A 27,673-nucleotide genomic window follows, 5' to 3' on the forward strand; every position below is an offset into this window, starting at 1 on the left:
CGGAGACTGGGAGTCTGAGCTGGCCAGACGCGCCTAGAGGTGAGGGGACTGGGGGGAGGCGGCCGCTCTCCCCAGCCCTGCATCGGAAGGGCAGCCACACGACCACACTGTCCCGTCCCCCCCCCCCCCGGACCGGTGGGGGTTAACCCGGTCAAAGCCTGACAGTATACTCACCTGTTTAAGCTCCAAGATAGAGCCCCATTGACGGCGGGAAGAAGCGAACGCCGTCAAAATGGCCGCCGCCACATGCGCCCGGCCCATTGAGAAGCCTGACCTCCTCACCAAACTCGATATGCTTTTCGCCAAATTCTGGGAGAAGATGGCACTAAGAGAGCAGCAAGCACAGACAGCCAGTACTGCTAATCACATTCCCACAACGGGACTGGCAAGCATCAAACAAGGGCGTACATTCACCTCCGCAGCCAGAGTCCAAAAATGGCGCCGAAAGAGGCCGCAACCAAGCGCAGAAGATCCAGCTACAGGCGTTATCCCATCGCAACAGAGACCCAGCAAGATTCAGCCTACCACCCAGGCAAGGGCTACAGACCCTCCGGAATAGACACTCTAGCCCATGGTGGGACCGGGCGTTGCTGAGGGAGCCAAGACAGCAGCCACCGCACAACACTCCCCACTACTACCCAGAAGCGGACCCCTGAGATCAACGGGACACCCACACCAGCATACCGACACCTAGAGACTGTCCCAGAGCACTGAGCCGTGGCATTGGCTGAAGCCACCATATCATACATGCTGAGGCACCCGCAATACTTGGGACATATCTCCAAGTGCTGCACTCCTAGATCTGTGATAGGGAGGCTATTACTCTAATTGAACTTAATCTGATGGCAAGTTACACCGGATACCCTTAATGATACGCTGTTTTACACATTAGTTAGTTAGTTGATTTATATTAGGCAGTAAATGTTAAACTAACATATATAGCATGCAAACTTCGGAGGTGCCTAACCTAAAAATTATTATGTGTCACTCACTACTATATTTTACGATACAAGTTTAAACTATGATTTTCGTTGCTATATTAATCAAGTTCTGCTTGCCTCACCACGATGTAACTTATTAAGCACTAACTTTAAGGCACTATACGTATGCTCCTGCATAACCCAAGCCATCACGACAGGCTACCTTAGTCCTTCCTTATTAAAATGTGCAAATAACGTACCGCTCAATCACCCTAGTATGGCACTATTCCTCATAGCATATATTTGCTAAACCACTACTCGACTCTACGCATATGCCTACCTATTTTTACTGTTATTATTTTGTGAAACTTGTTAATAATTGTCAGGGTACCTGTAGTCTCTACCTCTGATAAGAGGAGAGACTTAGACGTTTTCCTGTTCAGAAGGGCTGTTTCCTCCGTTCCTCGCGGTCTCTCCGGTCGGTTACACGCCGGCCGCGAGGGATCCACGCCCTTTTATGACGTGACGCTCAGTAGCCGACGTCATGACGCCAAGCCGGCTCGACCTGTCACTCAAACCCTGAACACGAACCAGGACTCGTTGGGGGTGTGATTACCTCCTAGAACCGGGGTATTTAATAGAGCTTGCCGCATTTGCTCATTGCCCTGTCGTGGTTCTAGCCAGTCTAGTCACTCAGTGCTCTTGTATGTTTATTGTCTCTTTGGTTCTGACCCGGCTTGTTTGTATCACTCTGCTTTTCTCTGTTATCCTTTGACCCGGCTTGTCTCTCGCTTACCTGTCTTCTCGTTCCCTCGACCTCGGCTTGCCTCTGACCATTCTCTACTTACTCCTTACGTTAAGTCCGGCCATTCTAAGGTCCGGTATACGTACCTACTACACTTTGTACTCTGCGTGTTGGATCCCTGTCCCGATCCTGACAATAATACTATGTAAAGTCAAATTACAAAACATGTGCATGTTCTCTACATACCACATATCTGTTATCACTTTTTGAAAATCGCGCTTGTGAGAGCTAATGTGGCTATACAAGCACTGTTGTAAGCCTCTATGCACAACAAAAATAAAGAATTAAAAAAAAAAAAAATTGTGCACAGTATGATCTATGCCATGTTACACTCTGTTGTCAAATAGTCTCCTACAGCTGTTGTGGCGTAGCAGACCTGAATGTTATCCCATGCACGAACAAAAATAAAGAATAAAAAAAAAGTGAACATACCATTCGAACACACCCCTGCAATCAAACGCAAACATTACTTGCAAACCTAGCCACTTCTGGACTGTAATATGGAAAGGTTGTCTGTACTATGTGCTGTACTATGTGCTATGTGCTGTATTTTGCTATGTATACTGTGTGGTATAGGTAAATGTACTGTGTATCTATGCTATGATAATTCGCATGCTGGCAGCCGTAAGCTACCAGCATGCAAGTACTTCGTTCGACGAATAGCGGCTATCCGGGCCGTTCGTGGAACGAATGCGGGCTCCCCTGATAGACCACACACTTAGAAGCGTGTGGCACTCATTAACCGATTGCAACAATGTTGCAATCGGTAATTAGAAGCCCTCCTAGGTGGCCGTCGTTCGGCTACCGACCATGCGGCGGTCGGCCATCTTGGATTTGCTATTCTTCAGCGGTGTTTGGTCGTCGAGCGCCTGGAACTGAAAACGGCTACTCGACGACACAAACACCGCTGGACTCTGTATTCGGTAAAATCGTTCCCCCAAGTATAATCGACAGTTTGAGGGGAACTTCGATGTAAACTGTATTTGTTGTGGCGTTCGGTCATTTCAGCTGGGATCTGAGCGGTATTCACACAAGAGATGCGCTCAGACCCCAGCTATCTACCGAACCTTCGGTTTTTTAAATGTACCGTATAAAGCTTATAAAAAGGATTTTAATGTGAATTGTCAGTTTTGCTACACGAGGGGATAATCTACTTAATCGTCCATTTTGGTGGGAGTATCCCTCTCGTGTAGCAATGCACCCTGGGAGAATTACACTGCATTATGGGAGAAATCCCCTGAAACTTCTGTCAAGAAACCCCTTGCATGGGGAACTGTATAAATATACAAGCCTGTGAATAAAGCCAGTTAGTTGACTCCCAAACTGTGTTTCGTCCGGTTATTGGGAGGATTGGGATATTGCCTTACTTTTCAGCGCTGACTGTGGATTTACCTGTTATGCCAGCGGATATCATGGATTTTAATATTGCACTCCGCTACACCCCTGTATTAACACAATAACTATATACAAGCACCCCTTCATACACCAACACTGTACATTACACTATAGAACCAGTAAATGCCGCAGCGCTGTACAGATATACAACCTAGAAATTTTGACTTGGGGTGCCTTGGAAAAATACTGAAATATTAAGGGCGCCTTGGACCTAAAAAGTTTGGGAACCATTGTCCTAGCCATTAGCTCTCTGAAATGAAAGTGTTCCTCTTTGGCCATTTGAAATTTTTGTTATGTAACCTTTAATGGTGAGACAATGGTTGTTTGAAATTCAAGTATTGCACCATTATTCCCTTAAGAGGTGCTTCAGGCACCCACACTGTAGTGCAATGTGTAGGTTAGTTTATAGTTAGTTATCCTGTGCGGTAAGACCAGGGTGACCAAATCCACCATGTTTACGGGGACACACATATGTTTCTGATATTTCTGAAAATGCATGGAAAAGGTTGCCCTGTATTGTGTATAATGCATATCCTGCTTTATTGCATACTGCCTAATTGCTTAAAGGGACACTATAATCGCCCACACCACTTAAGCTCAATTAAGTGGTCTGGGTGCCAGGTCCCTCAGGTTTTAACCCTGCAAATGCAAACATAGCAGTTTCAGAGAAATTGCTATGTTTACATTGCAGGGTTAAGCCAGCCTCTAGTGGCTGTCTTGCGGACAGCCACTAGAGGCGCATCTGCGACGCTGGAGGCATATTATGCCTCCATCACGCAGAGCGTCCATAGGAAAGCATTGAAAAACGCTTTCCTATGGACACTTTGAATGCGCGCTACAGGGCTACCCTTTTCATCTGCTGCCCATCAATATGTGTGTGTGTGTGTGTGTGTATATATATATATATATATATATATATATATAATCTCCCATAAAACATGGTGGATCTAGCCACCCTGTGTATGACATATGACATTGGTAATAAACAGCCACAAAGGTTTCACCTGTAAACTATATATAATATATATATATATTGAAACTATCAAGATTTGCTCTATAAAAACTCTACAGTGTTTCCTTTTATTCTGCAACTGTACTGATGTTGATATAAAAACTGGGACTTGTAGTTCAGCTCTTAATTTTCCAGAACACATTACTGTGTACATAAACTACTTTTTCAGTGAGCCCTCACCAAACAGTAGCTTCCTGTTTTGGATTTACTGAAAATCCGACATGAAGTGAAGAAATGAAAATCAGATTTGAATATTTTAATTTTTTAATTTTTTGTTATTCTTAATTAAGAACCAACACGTACATTTTCAAACTAATGAAAACCAGAAAGGGTAAACGACTCATAAATATGAATGTGCATCAATACATACCTTATTTCTACAAAAACACTTAACAAGTGTTGGGTCCCATAACAAGAAAAATGATAACACTTCAAAGTACAAAAAAAATAAAAAATACGGGGAATCCACTAAGCAAGAAACCAAAGTCCATAACAGAAAATGTACACTTCCGAGTTAGTCATCCACGGAGCCCGAGGTTTGGTAAATGAACTCAGCTTTCTTAACAATAGTGGTGAGCATCTATTCATTATCCACCTTAACCAAGACATAAGGATTCTTTTTTTTTTTATTTTAATTTAATGTTTTTGTAACGCACACTTAATATATTGCACTAAAATATATTAAAATATAACAAGTCAAAACCAGACTGAGGTGTCATTGTAAGTAGTATAATATCTATATTAGTACTGTATGGAAATTAAAAAGTCACATGATATTTCATATACTAATTAGAAAAAACAACAACTTTATATGCCCATTAATTAGCAGTGGAACAGTATATAAAGCATCTAAAACACATATTCCTATTAATATTTTTTTTAGGGAACGGCAAGAAAGATTTGAAAACAGTTTAATCTAATTTCAAGTTCATTTGATCAAGTTCATGTTACCACCCCAAGCTGCTGGTGTGTATATTGCATTGAGACGATTCACAGTCGTTTCTGTTTTGTTGCCAAACTATTTCTCCCTGATTTGATGCTGCAGATATCTAAGAATTGTCTGGGGGATCCCCAACTGGTCAATAAGATGTATTTTTCCAACTTCTCTCAGCAGCTTTCTGATGGACAGGCGGGACTGAGACATCAGAGACTTGGGATACACTGTAGAGACATTGAATTTATGAAAAAATATTACTGATTGTACTTGAGGATTACAGAAATTAAGAAATAATATCCTACAGAGTTGAGTAAATGTATCAGACATTGAATTGACCAACAGAATGCACTGATAATTTGAGCCAAATGTTCTTCTTGGGCCTCACACAGTTAAAATGTACGTATTCTGCTGGTAATATGAGAATTCAAACTCCCAGAAATACCAACAACCAATGAAAAGCAACAATAAGCAAAATATTTGACCATTTTATATATCACATACTATTATAAAATGCGTACTTAAACTTGCTTAATAATGTCTCTTCGTCAGAAAGAATGGGTGCAATCATGTAATGTTTTTATATTAAATCCTTAAAAGGATGCAAAATTCTAAATAAAACAATGTGCCATAAAGGAAGTTTAAACATTAAATCTTTATTCACAGGAAGTGTTCAGGAAGGCTGTGAAAATCACATACAGGGAGGCTAGGGCTGTATTAACAAAGTGATTAACTCATAAATGGAAAAGAAATGAACAGGAAGACTAAAGGTGCATGCTATACCCACCAAAACTGCCTTATTAAGCTAAAGTTGTTTTGGTGCCTATAGTGCCCCTTTAAGGCCAAAGTAGCTGAACTGGAAACATAGCTGACTTAGAGAATGTTTAAAATTCATCCATCTTTACCATGCATTTGAAATTCACTTTAAAATTTCACATAAGCGAATAACCGTGCTGGTCTTATATGAATCAGATGTTATTTTACGCTGGTATTTAGCATTCTCTAAGTATTGCTTTTGACACTCTATCCTTCACATTCCAATCATTCATTCATGCACACTACATATATATTCTACTCCATGAACACCTTCAGTACAATAGCATGACAATAACGTAATTTGCTTACTGAATTGTATTTAAGCACAATTTGTTACTGATACACAATGTCCCTATTGTGTTCTGTTTTAAAAAATAAATAAAAAATAAATGCTTCAAATTTCAAATATATTGTAAAAATAGCCAACCCATTATTTAAAACTGCTATAATAAACATGCTCTACTCTGGTGGGTTGCTGTGTGATGGACTTGATTACATAAATGTCACAATTTGATGCTTGTCTATCAATTAAAATAGAATGTATTACAATGTGGCCTACTTAAAAAGAAACATCATAATCATAATACATCTAAATAGACCAGGATTTGGAAGGACAGTCCCAGATTTAAGGCTCCTCTCTCACCATACCAGGTTTGTTCTGTTCTTAAAACTTCTTCACATTTAACATTTAGCAATTCCCCCTGTACACCCCCCGCCCCCCGGAACCGCCACTGTCCCAAATGTCCCGCTTTTGGCGGAACAGTCACGTTTCAGGGTCATGTCCCTGGTGTCATGTGCTCGGGCTGTGCAGCAGTTACTAGGATCATGCAGAGAGCACTTTGTCAGTGTTCTCTCCATATTCCTGTAGGTTGAGTGATGGCTGAGAGACTGTCTGTCAGCCAGGTGCAGTGCCGGACTGGGAAGAAAATTCGTCCTGGGTATTTTTTCATTACAACGGCCCACTGAAAGGGGGCAGGGCCAGATAGGGTGTGTTTTGTCTTCACCAATGACAAGCACGCCCCATCATAAAGTGAGCATGTAGGTTCAATGCTCTTCCAGGGCAGACCATGCGCAGAGATCTGCTGAAGAGCTCTAGCATGAGAAAAAGGCCCCGTATTTGTTCTGCACAGCGCAAGCAAATTTATTAACATGATTGCACTAGGTTTGCTTGAAATATGTCTCTGGTGTCTCCATAGATGGGATACCAGGAGACAAAAATGCCAGGAAAGAGAATTGTGCAGTGTGAGGGTGCTGAGTGTCAGAGGGGCAGTGTGTGTGTGCTGTGAATGTCAGGGTTGCAGTGTGTGTGGGTGCTGTGAATGCCAAGGGTGCAGTGTGTGTGAGTGAGGTTGTTGTGTCAGGGGTGCAGTGGGAGTGTGTGAGTGATGTGTCAGGGGTGCAGTATGTGTGTGTGGGTGCTGTGCCAGGGATGCAGTATATGTGTGTGGGTGCTGCGAGTGTCGGGGTGCTGTGAGTTGGTGAGAAGTGTCAAGGGTGCAGTGTGTGTGGGTGCTCTGAGTGTCAAGGGTGCAGTGTGGGTGCTGTGAATATGTGAGAAGTGTCAGGGGTGCAGTGTGTGTGTGTGAGGGTGCTGTGAATGTCAGGGGTGCAGTGTGTGTGTGTGTGTGTTTGTGTGCGTGCTGTGAGTGTCACGGTTGCAGTGTGTGAGGGTGCTGTGAATGTCAGGGGTGCAGTGTGTGTGAGGGTGCTGTGAGTGTTTGATCTCCCCACCGGCCCATCATGGAACACAGTGGGGCCGGCGATCAGATAGCGATCTCCCCGGCCCACCGGGCACTTGTCCGGTTTGCCCGATGGCCAGGTGTGTTTGATGCCAAGCTGACATGCCCCTTCAGTGGTACATTTTCAATGTGGGCCTGCTTATTATGGAGCTCCCCAGTGTCTCAATTTGACCCCTTTAAAGGACTGCCCACCCATCCTGATTTCATATCTACCAATATTGGGAACTGTGAAAAATGTAATGTCTATAATTTATAGACTGCAAGGACAGCCTCTTTGCCGCAGAACCACTACAACCACTATAGCGTTAGGAATACAAACCTGGTTAGTTCTTCCTCCACCCTCCCCTCCATTTGCAATAAAGATATTTTTAAAAATATATTATACTCCCCTTTTTCATGCGCTGAGACTCCATCGGCGCTGCTGACCTCTCCGCCATCAAGAAAGCGTCACTTCCTCATTACTAGCCAATCGTGCGTGCGTCCAATGCTCTCCTAGAAAAGCATTCAATCCAAGAGTTGCAACATCACGTAACTGCGTTTTTACCTGGCTGTCGCAGCAGAGGTGCCTCTACTGGCTATCTGTAACACACCACTAGAGGCGTTTCCTTCAAGGCAAACATTGATGTTTCTGCCGCCTTGAGATGAAGTGGTCTGGGTGACTTTAGAGGTCATTTAAGCTGTAGTGCTTCTAATGCTTTGAGTGTCCTTTTAGTGATGCTGATTTATATTCTATTCACAACATTTATAGGAAAGGGGCTTCCATCATGTCAAACTGTTTCATCTCATGTTCTTCATTTCATGGTGGGATAATATCAATGTGGCTAAGACTGTTTTTACGTGTAAGATACAGCCAGGAAGTCAACAATATTGTTCAAAACTGGCTCAGGCCACTTCTGTCAGAATGAGATCTAAAAACACACTTTCAGTAGTGAACTCCTGGAAGGAATGCACTTTACACCCTGTTCCAAATTATTATGCAAATTCTATTTAAGTGTCACAAAGATTAAATATTTTGTTTTTCAGTTTAACTCATGGATGGCATTGTGTCTCAGGGCTCTTTTGATCACTGAAAACAATCTTGGACACCTGTGATAATTAGATTGCCAGGTGAGCCCAATTTAAGGAAAAACTGCTAAAGGAGGGTGTTCCACATTATTAAGCAGAGCACCATTTTCATGCAATATGGGGAAGAAAAAGGATCTCTCTGCTGCTGTAAAAAGTGAAATAGTTCAATGCCTTGGGCGAGGTATGAAAACATTAGATATTTCACGAAAACTTAAGCGTGATCATCGCATTATTAAGAGATTTGTGGCTGATTCAGAGCACAGACGGGTTTGTGCAGATAAAGGCACATTGAGGAAGATTTCTGCCAGATCCATGCATTGGATCAAGAGAGCAGCTGCTAAAATACCATTACATAGCAGCAAACAGATATTTGAAGCTGCTGGTGCCTCTGGAGTCCCACGGACATCAAAGTGTAGAGTCCTCCAGAGTCTTGCAACTGTGCATAAACCTTCTATTCGGCCACCACTAACCAATGCTCACAAGAAGAAACGGCTGCATTGGGCAGAAAAATACATGAAGACTAATTTTCAAACAGTCCTGTTCACTGATGAGTACCGTGTAACCCTGGATGGTCCAGATGGATGGAGTAGTGGATGGTTGGTGGACGGCCACCCTGTTCCAACAATGCTGCAACGTCAGCAAGGCGGTGGTGGAGTCATGTTTTAGGCCGGAATCATGGGAAGAGAGCTGGTCGGCCCCTTTCGGGTCCCAGAAGGTATAAAGATGACCTATGCAAAGTATGTGGAGTTTCTGACTGACCACTTTCTTCCCTGGTACAGAAGGAAGAACTATGCTTTCCGTAATAAAATCATCTTCATGCATGACAATGCACCATCTCATGCTGCAAAGAATACCTCTGCATCAATGGCTGCTATGGGGATAAAAGGAGAGAAAGTCATGGTGTGGCCTCCATCCTCCCCTGATCTCAATCCTATTGAGAACCTTTGGAGAATCCTCAAGCAAAAGATCTATGAGGGTGGGAGGCAGTTTACATCCAAACAGCATCTCTGGGAGGCTATTCTGACATATTGCAAACAAATTCAAGCAGAAACTGTCCAAAAACTCAAGTTCAATGGATGCAAGACTTGTGAAGCTGCTATCAAATAAAGGGTCCTATGTTAAAATGTAACGTGACCGGTTAAAATGTTTAAAAAGTTAAAATGTTGTTATAAGTTTGATTGAAATATCTTATGATTTCAGTAAATATGCTGCAAACACAACAAATGACAATGTTCAGTTCTTTACAACCTATAAAGTGTTTTGAAACTTACTGTGCGTAATAATTTGGAACAGTGCATTGTAAGTTTGTTTTTAAAAAAATACTGTTATCATTAGGAGGTTTGTTCAATAAAATTTGAATTGTACTCTTAATAGTTGATAACATGAGAATTATGCTGACTGTTATTATTTACATCAATTATTTAGGTAAATGAGAAAAATATAATTTGCATAATAATTTGGAACAGGGTGTAAAGGCAGATGACTTTTTGTAAGACATTTTGGAACTGATGAAAAACATTGCATTGCTAAAATGGTCCTGGGAGGTTACAGTGTTATTGGCTGGTGTAAATAAAATACTATAAGGGCAATCTTGATTTATGACCTCTATCCTAACTTTGTGGAGACTCCCAAAATTACCCATAAAGCACTGCATGACTGTTACTAAAATGTTATGTTCCAGGGCATAGCTACCCATGCAAGACCAGTTTGGCATGGCTCTGTATATGGGCAGTGCTGGCTGAATGTCTTTACGCAGTGGCATACCTAGGGTTTGGCAGCTATGGCATGTGCCCTGGGCGTCACTTCAAGGGGAGTGGAGTCACTTAACAGTGCCCGGGCAGGCAGTTTCTTTTTTTTTTTCTTTAATCCCTATTGCAAGCAAGTGGCAGGGCTGCCTTAATGGGGCAACGTAAGATTTTTACCACGTGTGTAGACCTCAGTGATTGTGTTCTACTGTTGTGGCAGTACTCCATCTCCTCTCCCACCTTCAAACATACCAGCATTGACAAGTATGAAAATGTTACTGACCATTGCAATAAAATTATATTACAAAAATAGTGGGGAAAAGCAATGAATGGTCCATAGAGCCTCTATTCATACAAGATTTGCAGCTCTTTCCTGTAACCATCACATGAATAAGGAATAACTCTGATACCATGTATGTCCCTGCTAGATTAAAAGGACACTGTAGGCACTATAACCATTTTATCTAATTTATTTGGTTATACTGCCTGAACTCCCCCACCCCTTGCACTGTCCCTCAATACAATGTTAAACCATTTCCCAGCAGTTTAGCACTCATTGAGAGTCCCTGGCTACCCATAGCCCAGCTCCTACTAAAGATATGGCTAACTGAGATATTACACACTTCTTTCTAATTATATCAATTCATACCAGCAGTGGTCGCTGTAATAGGCTCAAAAAGATAAGCTGACATTCTCAACCAATAACAGCTGCCCATTTCTGCTCGGGCTAATGCTTCCTCGTTATATTAAACAGCACAAGCGGATGGGCTGCTGGGGACCCTCATTTAAAAATTCATTTAAAACAGGTAGATGCTAAATAGGAGGACGGGACTCCAGACTCTATTATCACATCACTGAAATTAAGCAGTTATAGTACCTACAGTGTTCTTTGATTTAAGGTTTATTTATTACTGGCATTTATAAAGCGCCAACATATTTCGCAGTCGAAATGTTCATTAGTATAAAAATGTTGTGCTAGCGTTTTTGAGACTCCCTGTTAGGAACACTTCAAGTACCATAACTACTATAGCCCACTGTACCCTCCTGGACAAGCTATCAAACAGTTTAGGAATTTTATAACAAGTTACCAGGGGTCGGATGGGTATCCGTTGCTGTCTACCAGGCTGCCTGGCAGTGGCGACAGGGGTTTAGTGACAGAGCTCAGCAGACGCCGTCCGCCACTGAGTTTTTTTGGAAAGCTAATGGAAGCTCCTTGTATTAGCTTCTGACTTCACAGAAGACAGGGTCTGTTGCTGCCAGGCAGAACCCAGGACACAGCATTTTGACTTCTTACCCTGGGAGGGTGCCAGGACAATCCTGGCATCAAAACCACTACAGTGATCTTATGGTGCTTGGATTGTTCCTTTAATAAATTTAATAAAACATGTAATGTGGCATTTTGCACTTGTTACACAGATGAGGCTGACGGTTGTGATGTGCTGTAAAATGTGAGTAACAGCTATCTAATTATAAATGTTTTCACATTTGCTGAAGACTTTTGGTAACGTTAACATAATGGGATTCTAAATATAACCTGCTGTTAGATCAGCTGTGCTAATTTAATTCACAGTAATACTTTCAAAATGAAAGATAAAATGTCAATTCTCTTGCAGCTGCCACACAATGTGTTTAAATCTGCCCTATGATAGGTCGATGTTGCATTCTAAATGTTTTTAGAATTAACTCTGCAATAAAAAAAAAACAGCAAAGCTGATGGATGTGCAAAAAAACTTGAACTGGTGATATTTTTATTACCCGATCGCCAATTCTAATATCAAGTGCTATGTACCACTGTAGGAAATGGATGTAATATAGTTTGGGCATTTCCAACACTGTAACATTAATTTCATGGTTGTGACTTCCGTGTTATAGATTGCAGTTCTTTTCACTGGCATTTCAGTGTAATTTGGTAACTGAAAAATTGTCCAGGTATTATAAACAGTGAGACGTTAAATAAAATACTATGATAACACTGATGGGTTAGTACACAGAGCAGACGGCTACCATACCTAGGATCCATTGGGCACTGGTGCAAGAATTTAAAAATAAAAATGTCCCCCTCCCGTACATAGAAGGCTTATCAATAAACTGCAATATTTAAAGGGACACTCCAGGCATCCAGACCACTTCTGCTCATTGGAGTGGTCTGGGTGCCAACTCCCACTACTCCTAACCCTGCGAGTGTAATTATTACAGTTTTTTATAAACTGCAATCATTACCTTGCAGGGTTAACTCCACCTCTAGTGGCTGTCTACTAGACAGCCACTAGAGGTCACTTCCTCCTTCATAGCACAGATTATCTGTGCTAGAGCATCGCTGGACGTCCTCATGCTGTGCGAGGACCTCCAGCGTCGCTCATTTCCTCATAGGAAAGCATTGAAAATCTTTTTCAATGCTTTCCTATGGGGAGCACTAATGCGCATGCGCGTAATTGCCGCGCATGCGCATTAGGTCTCCTCGGCCGAAGGGCTGGATCAGTCTCGCCCACCAGCCGATGGAGACAGTAGGAGGAGCGGCACGGAGGAGGAGACAGCGACGAGGGACATAGTCGCTGCCTCAGGTAAGTGACGGGGGTTTCCACGCCTTCAGTAACCGGGGATTGGGGAGTGGGAGGGAGAGGGTACATCCAGTGCCAGGAAAACGGATTGTGTTCCTGGCACTGGAGTTTTCCTTTAAGTTTGGATTCCAATATTGTTGAATGGGTAAGTGACAGGCAACAGAGAGTTGTAGTCAATGGAGTATATTCGAAGCTTGGGCTTGTCACCAGTGGGGTGCCTCAGGGATCTGTACTTGGACCCATTCTCTTTAATATTTTTATTAGTGATATTGCAGAAGGTCTTGATGGTAAGGTATGTATTTTTGCTGATGATACTAAGACATGACACAGGGTTGATGTTCCAGGAGGGATAAGCCAAATGGCTAATGATTTAGGTAAACTAGAAAAATGGTCAGAGTTGTGGCAACTGACATTTAATGTGGATAAGTGCAAGATAATGCATCTTGGACGTAAAAACCCAAGGGCAGAGTACTGAATATTTGATACAGTCCTAACCTCAACATCTAAGGAAAGGGATTTTAGAGTAATTATTATTATTATTATAGAGGAATTAAAGGTAGGCAGACAATGTATGTAATAGAGCAGCAGGAAATGCTAGCAGAATGTTTGTATAGGTAGAGGTATTAGCAGTAGAAAGAGGGAAGTGCTCATGCCATTGTACAGAACACTGGTGAGACCTCACTTGGAGTATTGTACGCAGTACTGGAGACCGTATCTTCAGAAGGATATTGATACTTTGGAGAGCGTTCAATAGGGCTACAAAACTGGTTCATGGATTGCAGGATAAAACTTCCAGGAAAGATTAACGGATCTTAAAGGGACACTATAGGCACCCAGACCACTTTAACCCATTGAAGTGGTCTGGATGTTTACATTGCAGCACTAAGTCTGGATCCAGTGGCTCTGGATGCGCATCCTAACGGACCTTTGGTATCTGACGCTGGACGTCCTCACGCTCTGCATTTGGACATCCAGTGCTAGATTTTTCCCCGTAGGAAAGCATTGATTTAATGTTTTTATGGGGAGGTATAATGCATGCGCGTGGCAAATGCAGTGCATCCTCATGTTGCAGGACGTCAGAGGAGGCAGAGTGTTGACAGGGTAAGTAAATAAAGGGTACTTAATCCAGAGGGGGCACGGGGGAGGAGGCAGGGGGAGCGATAGTGCCAGGAATGCTGCTTTGCATTCCTGGCACTATAGTATCCCTTTAACATGTATAGCTTTGAGGAAAGATATGACAGGGGGGATATGATAGAAACATTTAAATACATAAAGGGAATCAACACAGTAATGGAGGAGACTATATTTAAAAGAAGAAAAACTACCACAACAAGAGGACATAGTCTTAAATTAGAGGGACAAAGGTTTAAAAATAATATCAGGAAGTATTACTTTACTGAGAGGGTAGTGGATGCATGGAATTGCCTTCCAGCTGAAGTTGTAGAGGTTAACACAGTAAAGGAGTTTAAGCATGCGTGGGATAGGCATAAGGCTCTCCTAGATATGAAATTAATGAAAGTATGTAGATAATTGGGCAGACTAGATGGGTTGGGTGATTCTATGTTTCTCACCTCTTCCCCCATAAGGAATTCACACTTAAGTGGGATGGTGTGGTGGCTGCTTGTCATTGTGGTGGCAGGTTTAGCGTAATATGTATGTGTGGAGTTGGCTGTGTGTTTGTGAGACTCTTTCATTTGGATTGCCCCCTGTATACATAATTTGATGGCGTTTTTATTCAACATATCTAATTCTTTCTCTATATTTGTTCATGTAGTTTTATATGCTACTCCCTTTGTTTGAGTTTATTTTCCACTGTGGAATGCATGCAATGCTGGAATGTTCTGAGTACTCCTGTGTTCCACGGTGGATCAGATTCCATTATGTTACTAATCTTGTTTGTGGATGTTCCTTGTGGTGATTTGTCTTTTGCCAGTGTGCCATAACAAGTTATAGTGTTTGGGTGGATGATGCAGATTTTATTGATATGAGGACAGTGTTTGCACAATCTGGAGTGTATCTGGAGTATATCTTCCTGAGACTCAGCCCATTAACTTGTGTCCTCTGTACTGCAAACTTTGTTCACATGCATCTCCTTTTATTCTTTTGAGCTACTCTTTCAATCCCTGCTGTATTGTAAAGAGGACATACTGGGCTTTCCAGTGATATGTCATGTGATAGGCTGGCATGCTGGGAAGTGGGAACTTTCTGTTCCTTTTCATAAAAAAATACATGGCATATTGGAAGTCAAATTTTTCCTCGGTTCCCAGGACGGTATAGGAGACAGGGCCAGACTGGCATACCGGGAAATTTCCCAGTGGGCCGCGGCATCTGGGGGCTGCGCTGTGCATGTAGGTGCCACCGGGTGCCCGGTCCGGTGGCACACTCCTCTGAGGGGACCGGCCGCGTTCCACGCTAGAGCTGTCCGGCCGGGTGACAGCCTCGCCGGTCCGGCGGAACACCTGTCCCTAACGCTGGGGACTGAAGGAGGAGGGAGGAGCATGTCTATCATGCTCCGTTGCAGTTCCCACAATTCCCAGCACAGCATACTGTGCTGGGAATTATGGGAACCGCGGGGGAGCATGATAGAGAGACATCCTCCCTCCTCCTCCAGCCGGCCCCCTCTGACTTCTCTCGGTAAATGGGAGGGGGAAGAAAGGGAATAGAGGGACACAAGGGGAGGGTGGGAAATAAAACAGAGAGGTGGAATAGACACAGGGAAAGGAGGGAGAAAGAGGCAGAAGGGGAAGAGTGAGACACAGGGGGAGAAAGAGGGGGAATAGAGAGATGGTGGAGGGAGGAGAAAGAGACAGAGGGGAAGAGAGATGTGGGGGAGAGAGAGACACAGGGAAAGGGGGAGAAAGAGGCAGAGGGGGAAGAGAGAAACTGGGAAGGAGAGGGGAGACATGGACACAGGGAAGCAGTGAGCAGTGGCGTCTCTAGGATTCTTTTTAGGGAGGCACATGGTGGGCCAGGGACAAAAGTAGGGGGGCACATTTAACCCCGCCCTCGTTACAGTTTGACCCCGCCCCTGCCACATGTTAAGCCCCACCCCCAACACAATGTGTGTGGTTTTTTTTTTTTTAATAATCCCTGGTGGAGTATTCATTATTTTCCACCAGGGATTATTAAAAAACAAACACATTTCCCTTGATACAGTGCAATAGTGGCACTGTATCCATATACACAGTCCATATACACACACAGACTGCTGAGTCCATCCACACACAGACACACAAACTGCTGAGTCTATACACACACAGACACACACAGACACACACAGACTGCTGAGTCCATACACACACACAGACACACAGACTGCTGAGTCTATACACACACAAGCTTCCTCACTAGCAGACACACACACTGCTGAGTCCATACACAGACACACAGACTGCTGAGGAAGGCAATCAACACACACACTGCTGAGTCCATACACACACACGCAGACTGCTGAATCCACACAGACACACAGACTGCTGAGTCCATGCACACACAGACACACACACAGACTGCTAAGTCCATACACACACACAGACACATGGACTGCTGAGTCATGCACACACATAGATTGCTGAGTCCACACACGCACACACACACAGACAGACTGCTGAGTCCATATACACACAGACACACAAACTGCTGAGTACATACACACACACACACAGACTGCTGAGTCTATACACACACAAGCTTCCTCACTAGCAGACACACACACTGCTGAGTCCATACACAGACACACAGACTGCTGAGGAAGGCAATCAACACACACACTGCTGAGTCCATACACACACACGCAGACTGCTGAATCCACACAGACACACAGACTGCTGAGTCCATGCACACACAGACACACACACAGACTGCTAAGTCCATACACACACACAGACACACGGACTGCTGAGTCCATGCACACACATAGATTGCTGAGTCCACACACACACACAGACAGACTGCTAAGTCCATACACACACACACACACACAGACACATGGACTGCTGAGTCATGCACACACATAGATTGCTGAGTCCACACACGCACACACACACAGACAGACTGCTGAGTCCATATACACACAGACACACAAACTGCTAAGTACACACACACACACACACACACACAGACTGCTGAGTCCATATATACACACACACACACAGACACAAAGATTGCTGAGTCCATACACACAGACACACAGACTGCTGAGTCCATACACACACCGACACACAGACTGCGGAGTCTATACACACACACAAGCTTCCTCACTAGCAGACACACACACTGCTGAGTCCATACACAGACACACATACTGCTGAGGAAGGCCATCAACACACACACTGCTGAGTCCATACACACACACGCAGACTGCTGAATCCACACAGACACACAGACTGCTGAGTCCATGCACACACAGACACACACACAGACTGCTAAGTCCATACACACACACAGACACATGGACTGCTGAGTCCATGCACACACATAGATTGCTGAGTCCACACACACACAGACAGACTGCTGAGTCCATACACACACACACACACACAGACTGCTGAATCCACACAGACACACAGACTGCTGAGTCCATGCACACACACACACACACACACACACACACACACACACAGGCACAAAGATTGCTGAGTCCATACACACACACACAGACACACAGACTGCTGAGTCTATACACACACACAAGCTTCCTCACTAGCAGACACACACACTGCTAAGTCCATACACAGACACACATACTGCTGAGGAAGGCCATCAACACACACACTGCTGAGTCCATACACACACACGCAGACTGCTGAATCCACACAGACACACAGACTGCTGAGTCCATGCACACACACACAGACTGCTAAGTCCATACACACACACAGACACACGGACTGCTGAGTCCATGCACACACATAGATTGCTGAGTCCACACACACAGACACGCACAGACTGCTGAGTCCATATACACACACACACACACACAGACACAAAGACTGCTGAGTCCATATACACACAGACACACAAACTGCTGAGTCCACACACACACACACACACACTGCTGAGTCCATATACACACACACACACAGACACAAAGATTGCTGAGTTCATACACACAGACACACAAACTGCTGAGTCCATATACACACACACACACAGACACACAGACTGCTGAGTCCATACACACGCATGCACACACACACACTGCTGAGTCCATACACAGACACACATACTGCTGAGGGAGGCCATCAACACACACACGGCTGAGTCCATACACACACAGGCAGACTGCTGAGTGCACACAGACTGCTAAGTCCATACACACAGACACAGACACACGGACTGCTGAGTCCATGCACACACATAGATTGCTGAACCCACACACACACACACACACACACACACAGACTGCTGAGTCCATACACACACAGACACGCACAGATTGCTGAGTCCATATACACACACACAGACACAAAGACTGCTGAGTCCATACACACAGACACACAAACTGCTGAGTCCACACACACACACACAGAGACACACACAGAGACACACACAGTCTGCTGAGTCCGTACACACACAAAGACTGCTGAGTCCATACACACACACACACACACACACAAGCTTCCTCACTAGCAGACAGACAGACACACACACCAAGCCTACCTGTCACTGGAGGCTGTTGCTGGGGGGTCAGACAGCCATCTTCTGGAATTCCAACAGCAGCAAGGTCTGCTGCTTAACGGCGGGGGAAGGTCTATGTGCGGGAGGCGGGGCTTGGTTTGGGGGCGGGGCCTGTGCCAGGAAGCCTGTCAGTGCCCCAGCATCTCTCCACAGACAATACCCAGCACTGCATTCCCTCAGGCTGTAACAGACTGTTACAGTCCGAGGGAATAGAATGTAAGAACATGGCCAGAAAGTTGCCAGCATTTGGGGGGGCACAGCATGATGTAGGGGGGCCATGGCCCCCTCTGGCCCCCCTCCCTAGCGACGCCACTGGCAGTGAGGGGGAGAAAGAAACATACAGAGGGACTGGGGGGAGACAAAAAAGGCACACAGAGGGTCTGGAGATAAAAAGAGACACACATAGGCTGTATATATCACTAGTGGATCTGGGGAGGGGCAACGGGGCAATTTCCCCCCCCACCCACCCCACGAGGGGAGGGTGGAAGAAAGAACCCGGGAGCTCAACCTGCAGCTCCTCTGGGTTCTTCTCGCGCGAGCACAGAGAGTTGCCGCGGTTACCACGGCAACGCTCCGGCTCTCACGAGAGTGAACTCTAGCCCTGGTGTTACAGGCTAGAGTTCACTCTCATCACTGCGACCACCAGGGATTCCTGGTGGTCGCAGTGGTGAGAGTGAACTCTAGCCCCATACACACACTGCCCCCACACACACCATACACATTCACACACTGCCCCTCCATATACACATTGCCCCATACACACACCATACACATTTACACACTGCCCCCACACACATACACAGCCCCCATACACACATTGCCCCACAAACACATACACAGCCCCCATACGCTACACATTCACTCTCTACACCCCCCCACACACACCCCCACTGAACCTTTCATACAAACTGCACCCCTCACACATTGCACCACTGCTCCTATACCCTACTATAGCCACATATCCCAGCAGATCCCAGGTAAGTTGTCAAACTGCTCTTAAACGGTTTGACTACTTATCCTGGTAGGCGGTCCCGGCACTCCTGGCACCATAACCAGTACACAGAGCAGTAGTGGTTATTGTGCATGGATTATTTCTTTAAATAATCCACAAGTGCCCCTCCGGGGATCAGGCTCTGGAGTCGCCACTGGTATGTGACATGTATATTAATGTGTGTGTTAGGTAGATATATATACATATATATATATATATATATATATACACCTATTATATGTACACATATATTAATGTACATTTACCCTATATACTCGAGTACAAGTCGACCCGAACATTCGAAACCCCTAATTTTACCCCCCAAAAATTAAAAAACGTATTGACTCGAGTATAAGACTAGGGTGGGAAATGCAGCAGCTACTGGTAAATTTCTAAATAAAATTAGATCCCCAAAAAATTATATTCATTGAATATTTATTTACAGTTTGTGTATATAATGAATGCAGTGTGTGTGTGTGTGTGTGTGTGTGTGTGTGTGTGTGTGTATGTGTATGTGATGCAGAGCCTTGGTGGGGGGTGGGCATTTTTATTATTTTTTTTTATTTTTTTATGTTATTTTGTATTATTTAAATTTTTATGCTATTTTTTTTCGTCCCCCTTCCCTGCTTAATACCTGGCCAGGGAGGGGGGGCTCTCATTCCCTGGTGGTCCAGTGGTGTGCACTGTGTAGGAGGGGGCTGGCAGGAAGCGTGTACTTACCTTTCCTGCAGCTCCTGTCAGCTCCCTTCTCTCTTCTCCGGTCCGGTCAGCTCCCCTGCCGCGCGTAGTGTTGCCACGCTCTGACACCGCGGCTCTTGCAAGACTTACAGTGGTAGCTGACAGGGGGGCTGACCGGACCGGAGGAGAGAGAAGGGAGCTGACAGGAGCTGCAGGAAAGGTAAGTTACAGCTCTCTGCCAGCCCCTAAAAGGACCAACGGGCTTGTAATGAGCCCAGCGGTCCTTGTCTGTATTATGGCAATGTAAGTTGCCATAATACAGACACTCACTCGAGTATAAGACGAGTGGGGGGTTTTCAGCACAAAAAATGGCCTGAAAAACTCGTCTTATACTCGAGTATATACGGTATATATGCATAATACACAGAGAAATGTCATTAATATGTATCATATGTAATGAGCAGATATTGGCCCAGTCTTGTTGCTAGGTGCATACTCCGGCACAATAACATATTTAAACTGAAGAGCGCACCCACAGGACTTCAAAATAAACAAGAGAACGTAATTTTTCACAGTTGTGCCCACATACATTCACCATTTCAGTTCCATTACCAAGCTTTCCTTAATATGTCATGGTAGTTGGACTGAAACATTGATTACATGCAAAGGCACGTCTGCTTAAAATAAATCTGCACTTTTGTTTATTTTATAGCCTATGAATGCTTTTTTTTTTTTTACTTTGGAGTAATAATTATAAATTTTAAGTTATCTTTTCTAACTCTGTATCTGCACACTATGCTGGCACGACGCATTATGGGGATGGTAAATATTTTTTTTCCAGGGCTGCTTTTAATTCCCAGTCCGGCCCTGATAGGAGACATTTGGCACTTGATATCAGTAATAAGGACGACTTTATACCAGAGTATAACACAATGTAAGTTTGAGAACCGGAAGTTTGCATTCCAAGCAGGAATGCATATCGAAAACCAAGATGTATTATATTGTTTGCATAAAAAAAAGCACATTGGATCCCTAACATGGAAGTAGATACCAAATTACAGCTATGCCTTCCATGGATATTATACAATTGAAGAAGTCTCTTCCGGCGCCGGTATCAGTGCGCGGCGCGCGAGGGAGCTGAAGAGGAAGCACTCAGGGGAGAGTGCTCCCTCACGCACCGGCCAGCCTGCCTGCCCGCCGGGTGACCGGCCCCCCTGGAGCCCAGCAGCACCACTGGACCCCAGGGAATCCCCTCAGCACTCCAAAAGGTAAGGAGGCTGGGGGGATTAAATAAAAAAAAAAATGTGTTAGTGTGTGTGTGTTAGTGTTACTGTGAGTGTTAGTGTGTTAGTGTTACTGTGAGTGTTAGTGTGTGTGTGTGTTACTGTGAGTGTTAGTGTTACTGTGAGTGTTAGTGTGTTAGTGTTACTGTGAGTGTTAGTGTGTTAGTGTTACTCTGAGTGTTAGTGTGTGTGTGTGTGTGTGTGTGTGTGTTAGTGTTACTGTGAGTGTTAGTGTGTGTGTGTGTGTTACTGTGAGTGTTAGTGAGTTAGTGTTACTGTGAGTGTTAGTGTGTGTGTTACTGTGTGTGTTAGTGTTACTGTGAGTGTTACTATGAGTGTTAGTGTTAGTGTCAGTGAGTGTGTGTCTGCTAGTGAGTGTCAGTGAGTCTGTTACTGAGTGTGTTTGTGTTAGTGAGTCTGTTTGATGTCTGTTAGTGAGTGTGTGTTTGTCAGTGAGAGTGTATGTTTTGTAAGTGAGTGTGTATGTATGTCTGTCGCTGAGTGTGTCTCTGTCAGTAAATGTGTGTGTCTGTTAGCTAGTGTGTATGCGTCTGTTCGTGAGAGTATGTGTGTGTCTTCAGCACTTACCTTTCTCCAGCGCCGGACTCCCTTGGCGCTGGGGATCCCTCCGCCGCTCAGCTCCGAATGCGCATGCACGGCAAGAGCCGTGCGCGCATTCAAACCGCCCATAGGAAAGCATTACTCAATGCTTTCCTATGGACGTTCAGTGTCTTAGAATCGCAGAAGCTCCTCTAGCGGCTGTCAGTGAGACAGCCGCTAGAGGCTGGATTAACCCTCAGTGAAACATAGCAGTTTCTCTGAAACTGCTATGCTTTTAGCTGCAGGGTTAAAACTAGAGGGACCTGACACCCATACCACTTCATTGAGCTGATGTGATCTGGGTGTCTGTAGTGGTCCTTTAACCCCTTAAGGACATGTCATGATTCCCTTTTATTACAGAAGTTTGGTCCTTAAGGGGTTAAGTGTGTGTGCACTGGTGTTGCGACCCCTGCGACCAGGTGCCCGCCGCCATGTGTTGCGGCCACGGCCTGCGCAGAGTAAGCGTGCGGGGGGGGCCCAGGGATCAATTTTCGCACCGGGGCCCCATAGGTCATGTGTATGCCACTGGGTAGGGGAGCTTCTGTTCCCCTACCCGGTCTGACAGGAACCTGCAAGCGAGAACGCTCCTCCCGCGAGCAGGCAGGTTGGAGCGTTGCCATGCGTTACCATGGCAACGCCCCGACCTGCCTGCCGTTCTCGCGGGAGAAGAGCGAAGTCAGCCTGCAGCCAGAGGAGCTGCAGGCTGAACAGCACGCACCACCATTGGACCACCAGGGATCTGATTTTTCCAGGGCTGCTTTTCATTCCCAGTCCGGCCCTGGCCGCGAATGCGCATTAGGTCTCCCCGGCCGGTGGGCGGGATCAGTCTCGCCCACCGGCCGACGTAATGCAGAGGAAGAAGCAGCGACGTGGGACATGTCGCTGCCTCTGGTAAGCACCCGGGGATTGGGAGGTGGGAGGGAGAGGGGACCTGCAAGGCCAGGAAAACTGATTGTTTTCCTGGCACTGGAGTTTCCCTTTAACTGTAATAACTGCAACCTGTAAAAATAATTAGTAATGAGTAATGAGTAATAAGTCATTATACCACCCATGTTCTGTCCCTCTGGAACTTGACATTGGATTCAGTTGGGTCTCTTTGTCGTTTGATTTTTTTTTTGCGTGTGTATGTGACACCTGTTGGCAACATTGGGTAAAAACACTGAAACTATTGGAAAACCTGAAATAAATCAGCCAGTATTTACAACCAACCAGCAAACAAAAAGTTAAAATAATTGTAAAAATAGGTATTAACCATGATAGTTCTTACACAACATGTACTGGTCGCCAGTCACCCCTAGGTACCGACCACCTCTTCAAAATACTTTGATATGTGGATCAAGATGATCTCTTTCCCTACATAACAATGAGAAGAACACAGTTCTCCCTGAATTTGGGGTTTATCATATAAACTGTTAAGCTGCCACTGTCTGCCAGCTGTTAACACCTCCACCTCATTAATGTTGGGAAGAATTGTATTGATCACCAGATATTCTTCTGGACGTGTCTCAACTACCTCTTCCTTATCCCTTGGGGGTATAGGTAGCTGAAATAAATAAGGGGACCTACCACAGTTACCTATTGCTTGGGGATAAGGAAGGACATGGTACCTAGAGCTATATGAAAAATATATGAAAAAAATAACATAAAACAAGGTAGGAGCATGTATTATGATGTCTGCTTAGCAAGGCGTGGAACTGCAGTATAATATTCCAAAGAGATAAAAATAATTTACGCAGATTTTCTCTGTCTGGTATTGGAGTCTTGCCCTTAGTTAGTAAAACTAGGTTCGTATTTACTTTAAAGGTACAGTTAGCTTACATCTCCATGAAAGGTAGCGGTTGAAAGCAAAGTGCTAAATTAAATATAACCCATAAAGTCCAACTTACCTCACCTTTTCTCCAGTGCTGATCTTTATCCTGTAGAGAAACACAATTTCTCTGCCACAGCTCTAGCCTACATACTGTCCCTCTGCATCTCTTAGAACACCACATGCAAAATCAATGGCTTGTATAGTACAGATGCTTGACAACATAACTATTTACTGGGTGGAGCTGTATGTAAATATATATATTATTACACTCTGGTGGCATTATCTGAACGACAGATTAGAGACCGATCATTAGGCAGCAGGACGACTTTTTCAAGCTCAAAATGTTTTGAGAAGAAATTAGGAAACCGCAACCAAATAATATTTGCACCATAACGACTACAATGTGTTGTAGCGTTCATGATGTTTAGAATGTCCATTTAAAGTTTGGAGTTTGTTTCTTACAAACTGTTTATATCAGCCGAATGAAGCAATAATAGGACATGAATTGTCTCAAGGGTATTCAATTTTCCAATTTCTTACCTCTCTCTCTCACCAGAAGCTCCATTGCCTCAAGGTCAGGGAATGACTTACTGATGTGGATATCTGGCAGGTATACATTAGCACCAAAATCAACAAGCAATTTCAGAAAAGGTGTTCTACATCCATGTTTCAGGCAGATGTCCAAGACTGTTTTGGGGTGCTTGATTTTTTTCAGGAGAGTTTCGTCTGTACAGTTATAGTCTGGATCAGCCCCGTAGAGAAGCAAAGTTTGAAAACACTCCAAGTGCCCATATATAGCCGAAAGGTATAATGGTCCAGTTGATGAAGTATTGTTAGCAGCCCAGTTAGGCAACTTGGACCTGACGTTGGCTTCTGCCCCATATTCCAGAAGCTCCCGAAGGATATTTGTCCTACCTTCCCTGGCTGCACAGAGCACCGGTGAGCAGTTATTGTATATACTGCCACTAGGGCTGGCTCCAGCCTTCAGCAGCTCTCTCACACAATCATAGTGCCCAGCACTAACCGCTGTGAAAAGTGGAGTCTGAGCTTTCACATCAAGGATGTCAACCTTGGCTCCATTGGCCAAGAGGATCTTCAGGCATTCCAGTGAACCCATGGAGGCAGCAAGACGAAGAGGAGTAACTGGAACACCCCATCCAGTCCGGCTGTTGATTAATTGCAGGTATTTGTTTTCTAGAAGCAGAGATTGCAGATATTCTGGATTATCCATAGAGACCGCTAAATGCAGTTCACGTGCATGTGCAAGGTCTTCTTCTTCCTCATTGGGTTTCAGCAGCGAGAAGATCTTCGTGATATCCATGACACTCATATTTCTGCATCTGAAGAGAATATTTTCATCATAAAATTCTTTATATATCAATGATATGGAAGAAACACAGGGTACTTTACCTAAATCACTATAAACTTGGTTAAACATGGCATTCAGTTCGTACAACTGGCTACTCAAGATTTAACTTTCCAGTCTAAAGATATACAACAATCCTGAGAGTATTATGTGTTACTTGATAATGCAACAATCATCATATATGTACTTTAAAGGGACAGTATAGTCACCAGAACAACTACAGCTTATTGCATTTGTTCTGGTGAATATAAGCATTCCCCTCAGGCTTTTTGCAGTAAACACTGTCTTTTCCTAGAAAATACAGTGTTTCCATTACAGCCTAGGGATACCTCCACTGGTTACTACTCACATGGCTACTAGAGGTGCTTCCTGGGCATTGTCATTCAGTGTCTCCACTCTCTGCATGGGGAGACACTGAACTTTCTTCATAGATATGCATTGATTCAATGCAAATCTATGAGGAAATGCTGATTGGCCAGGACTGTGTTTGATTTGTGCTGGTTCTGCCCCTAATCTGCCTCCTTGAAAAGCATCCTGGTGCCAGGAGTGCCGGGACCGCCTCCCAGGATATGGGAAAGCATTGTGATTGGCCTAAAGAATCACTTCTGATGATGTCAGCCAAACAGACAGGGGCACAGCCAGCAGGGGGGGGGGGGGGCTAGTTTTAACACTAGAGGGTCAAGAATACACGTTTATGTTGCTGACCCTATAGTGTTTCTATAAGGACAAATTACTTGTGAGTCCAAATTCCCAATTCTCTATTCTCCCGGATCAACAAATTATTATTTTATCAGGGTTTCAATTTTCCACTGGCCCCTAACTACTGGCAAATGAAAATTTTGTGCTGGCGAGAGGAAATTTAGTGCAGTTGCTAGTACCTTTAAAGGCCTTGCTGGTAGCCTAGTACTTGTAAATTAAAACATAATAAAGTCAGGGCTTAAATTTGATGTAAAGTATAGTTCAAAGAACCATACTTTATTATTATTATTATTATTTATAAAGCGCCAACAAATTCCGCAGCGCTGTATAATACAATCAGGGCACCATTCCCAGGTTTTTGTGAAACTTGTAAACAAAAAGCATGTCTCCCCCTTGGCACTTTGAGACAACTCCCTCTTCTGCCTACTTGATAATGAAGAGTTTGCACTAAGGCATTATCAGCATCAATTTCAGCCAGCCTGGATGGCATTGATAGGCTCAGTGCAAGTTATTCCATTGTATAGCATTTCACTGCTGTTTTAATCCACTTAGGAATCCCATGGATATTTATTTGATTTTAACACCGAGTTAATATTCCGACAGACAGTGTACTATAGGGTTTTTTTTGTTTTTTTTACCACTTACGGTCTTTTTTTTTTTTTTTTAGCTTTATAAAAAACACCTGCAGCATTCTTCACTGAATTATTAGGAATTGACTTTAGAATTAAAATCATAGAGCAACATGGCTAAGCAGAAAAAAAAATAATTGTAAATTTTTCCATTTGTTATTTTAGGTTCAAAATGTGAAATCCCCTAGTTACAATTCCTAGTCAAGTCAATAATTATCAGACACTTTTGCAACAAAATAGACCCCTAATAAGCCTGTCATAATGAATGTCTTTCTCATCATATCCTTACCAATATGCAATTTTCTATTGTACAGAACAGTTGCATTTACATCCACGGAGGCAATTCCCTGGCCAAGATCATCCAAGACACAACTTTTTGGATGAAAAGTGTGAAGCAGGTTTGCATATGATTGCTCACCTTTATGAGCTGTCTGATGACTCAGGTCCCTTGTCAAGGTAGGTACATCATCTTGATGCCTTGGTATCAGCTTTACAGAGCTCCTGCTGCTCCCACAAAGAAAATCTCCCCTAAGGAAAAAATCCACCAGGACTTAAAACAGAGTCAAACATTTGTGAGTTAAAGCAAAACTGGGTGTGATAACATCCCACCAAATGGATAAGTGAAGCAGCTCTGCCTGCAGTCTAAAAATAATTCTGGAGTGGCCCTGCTGGTCATATCCATTCTTGGACTGCTGACCCTGCTTGGTGGGTAAATATAGAGAGGAGTCTGGCAGGTGCTCTTGTCTTTTCTAAGTTAGAGTCACGTAGAATGTTGTGTGAATTAGTGTTCTAATATTGTTTTAGTTCAATGTGTCCACTAGCCAATCCAATAAAGGCCACTGAATTTGGGAATAGGACAGAACTGTTTATGAAATTTTACAATTTTAATTAATTGGTTTAAGAAAGTATATTTTATATGGAATTCCATACATAAATAGCAAAATATGGT

At 44.0% G+C, this 27,673-nt stretch overlaps 1 protein-coding gene across 2 annotated transcripts; it reads right to left on the reverse strand.

Annotated features, from left to right (window-relative positions):
* Positions 1–4,407: 4,407 nt before the first annotated feature.
* On the reverse strand, positions 4,408–27,360 carry LOC134572166 (ankyrin repeat and SOCS box protein 12-like). 2 transcript variants are annotated; one of them, XM_063430970.1, is made up of 3 exons: positions 27,143–27,360; positions 24,571–25,370; positions 4,408–5,293 (listed from the first exon to the last, which is right to left on the reverse strand). In XM_063430970.1, the coding sequence occupies exons 2-3, from the start codon at positions 25,358–25,360 to the stop codon at positions 5,151–5,153; spliced, it is 933 nt and encodes a 310-aa protein (XP_063287040.1). In that variant the 5' UTR covers positions 25,361–25,370; positions 27,143–27,360; the 3' UTR covers positions 4,408–5,150. The 2 variants fall into 2 exon arrangements, with proteins under 2 accessions (XP_063287040.1, XP_063287041.1); XM_063430971.1 differs by having other exon boundaries at positions 27,014–27,360.
* Between the last annotated feature and the right edge of the window lie 313 nt (positions 27,361–27,673).

This window comes from Pelobates fuscus, chromosome 9, assembly GCF_036172605.1.
Source record: "Pelobates fuscus isolate aPelFus1 chromosome 9, aPelFus1.pri, whole genome shotgun sequence".
Classification (NCBI taxonomy): Eukaryota; Metazoa; Chordata; class Amphibia; order Anura; family Pelobatidae; genus Pelobates; species Pelobates fuscus.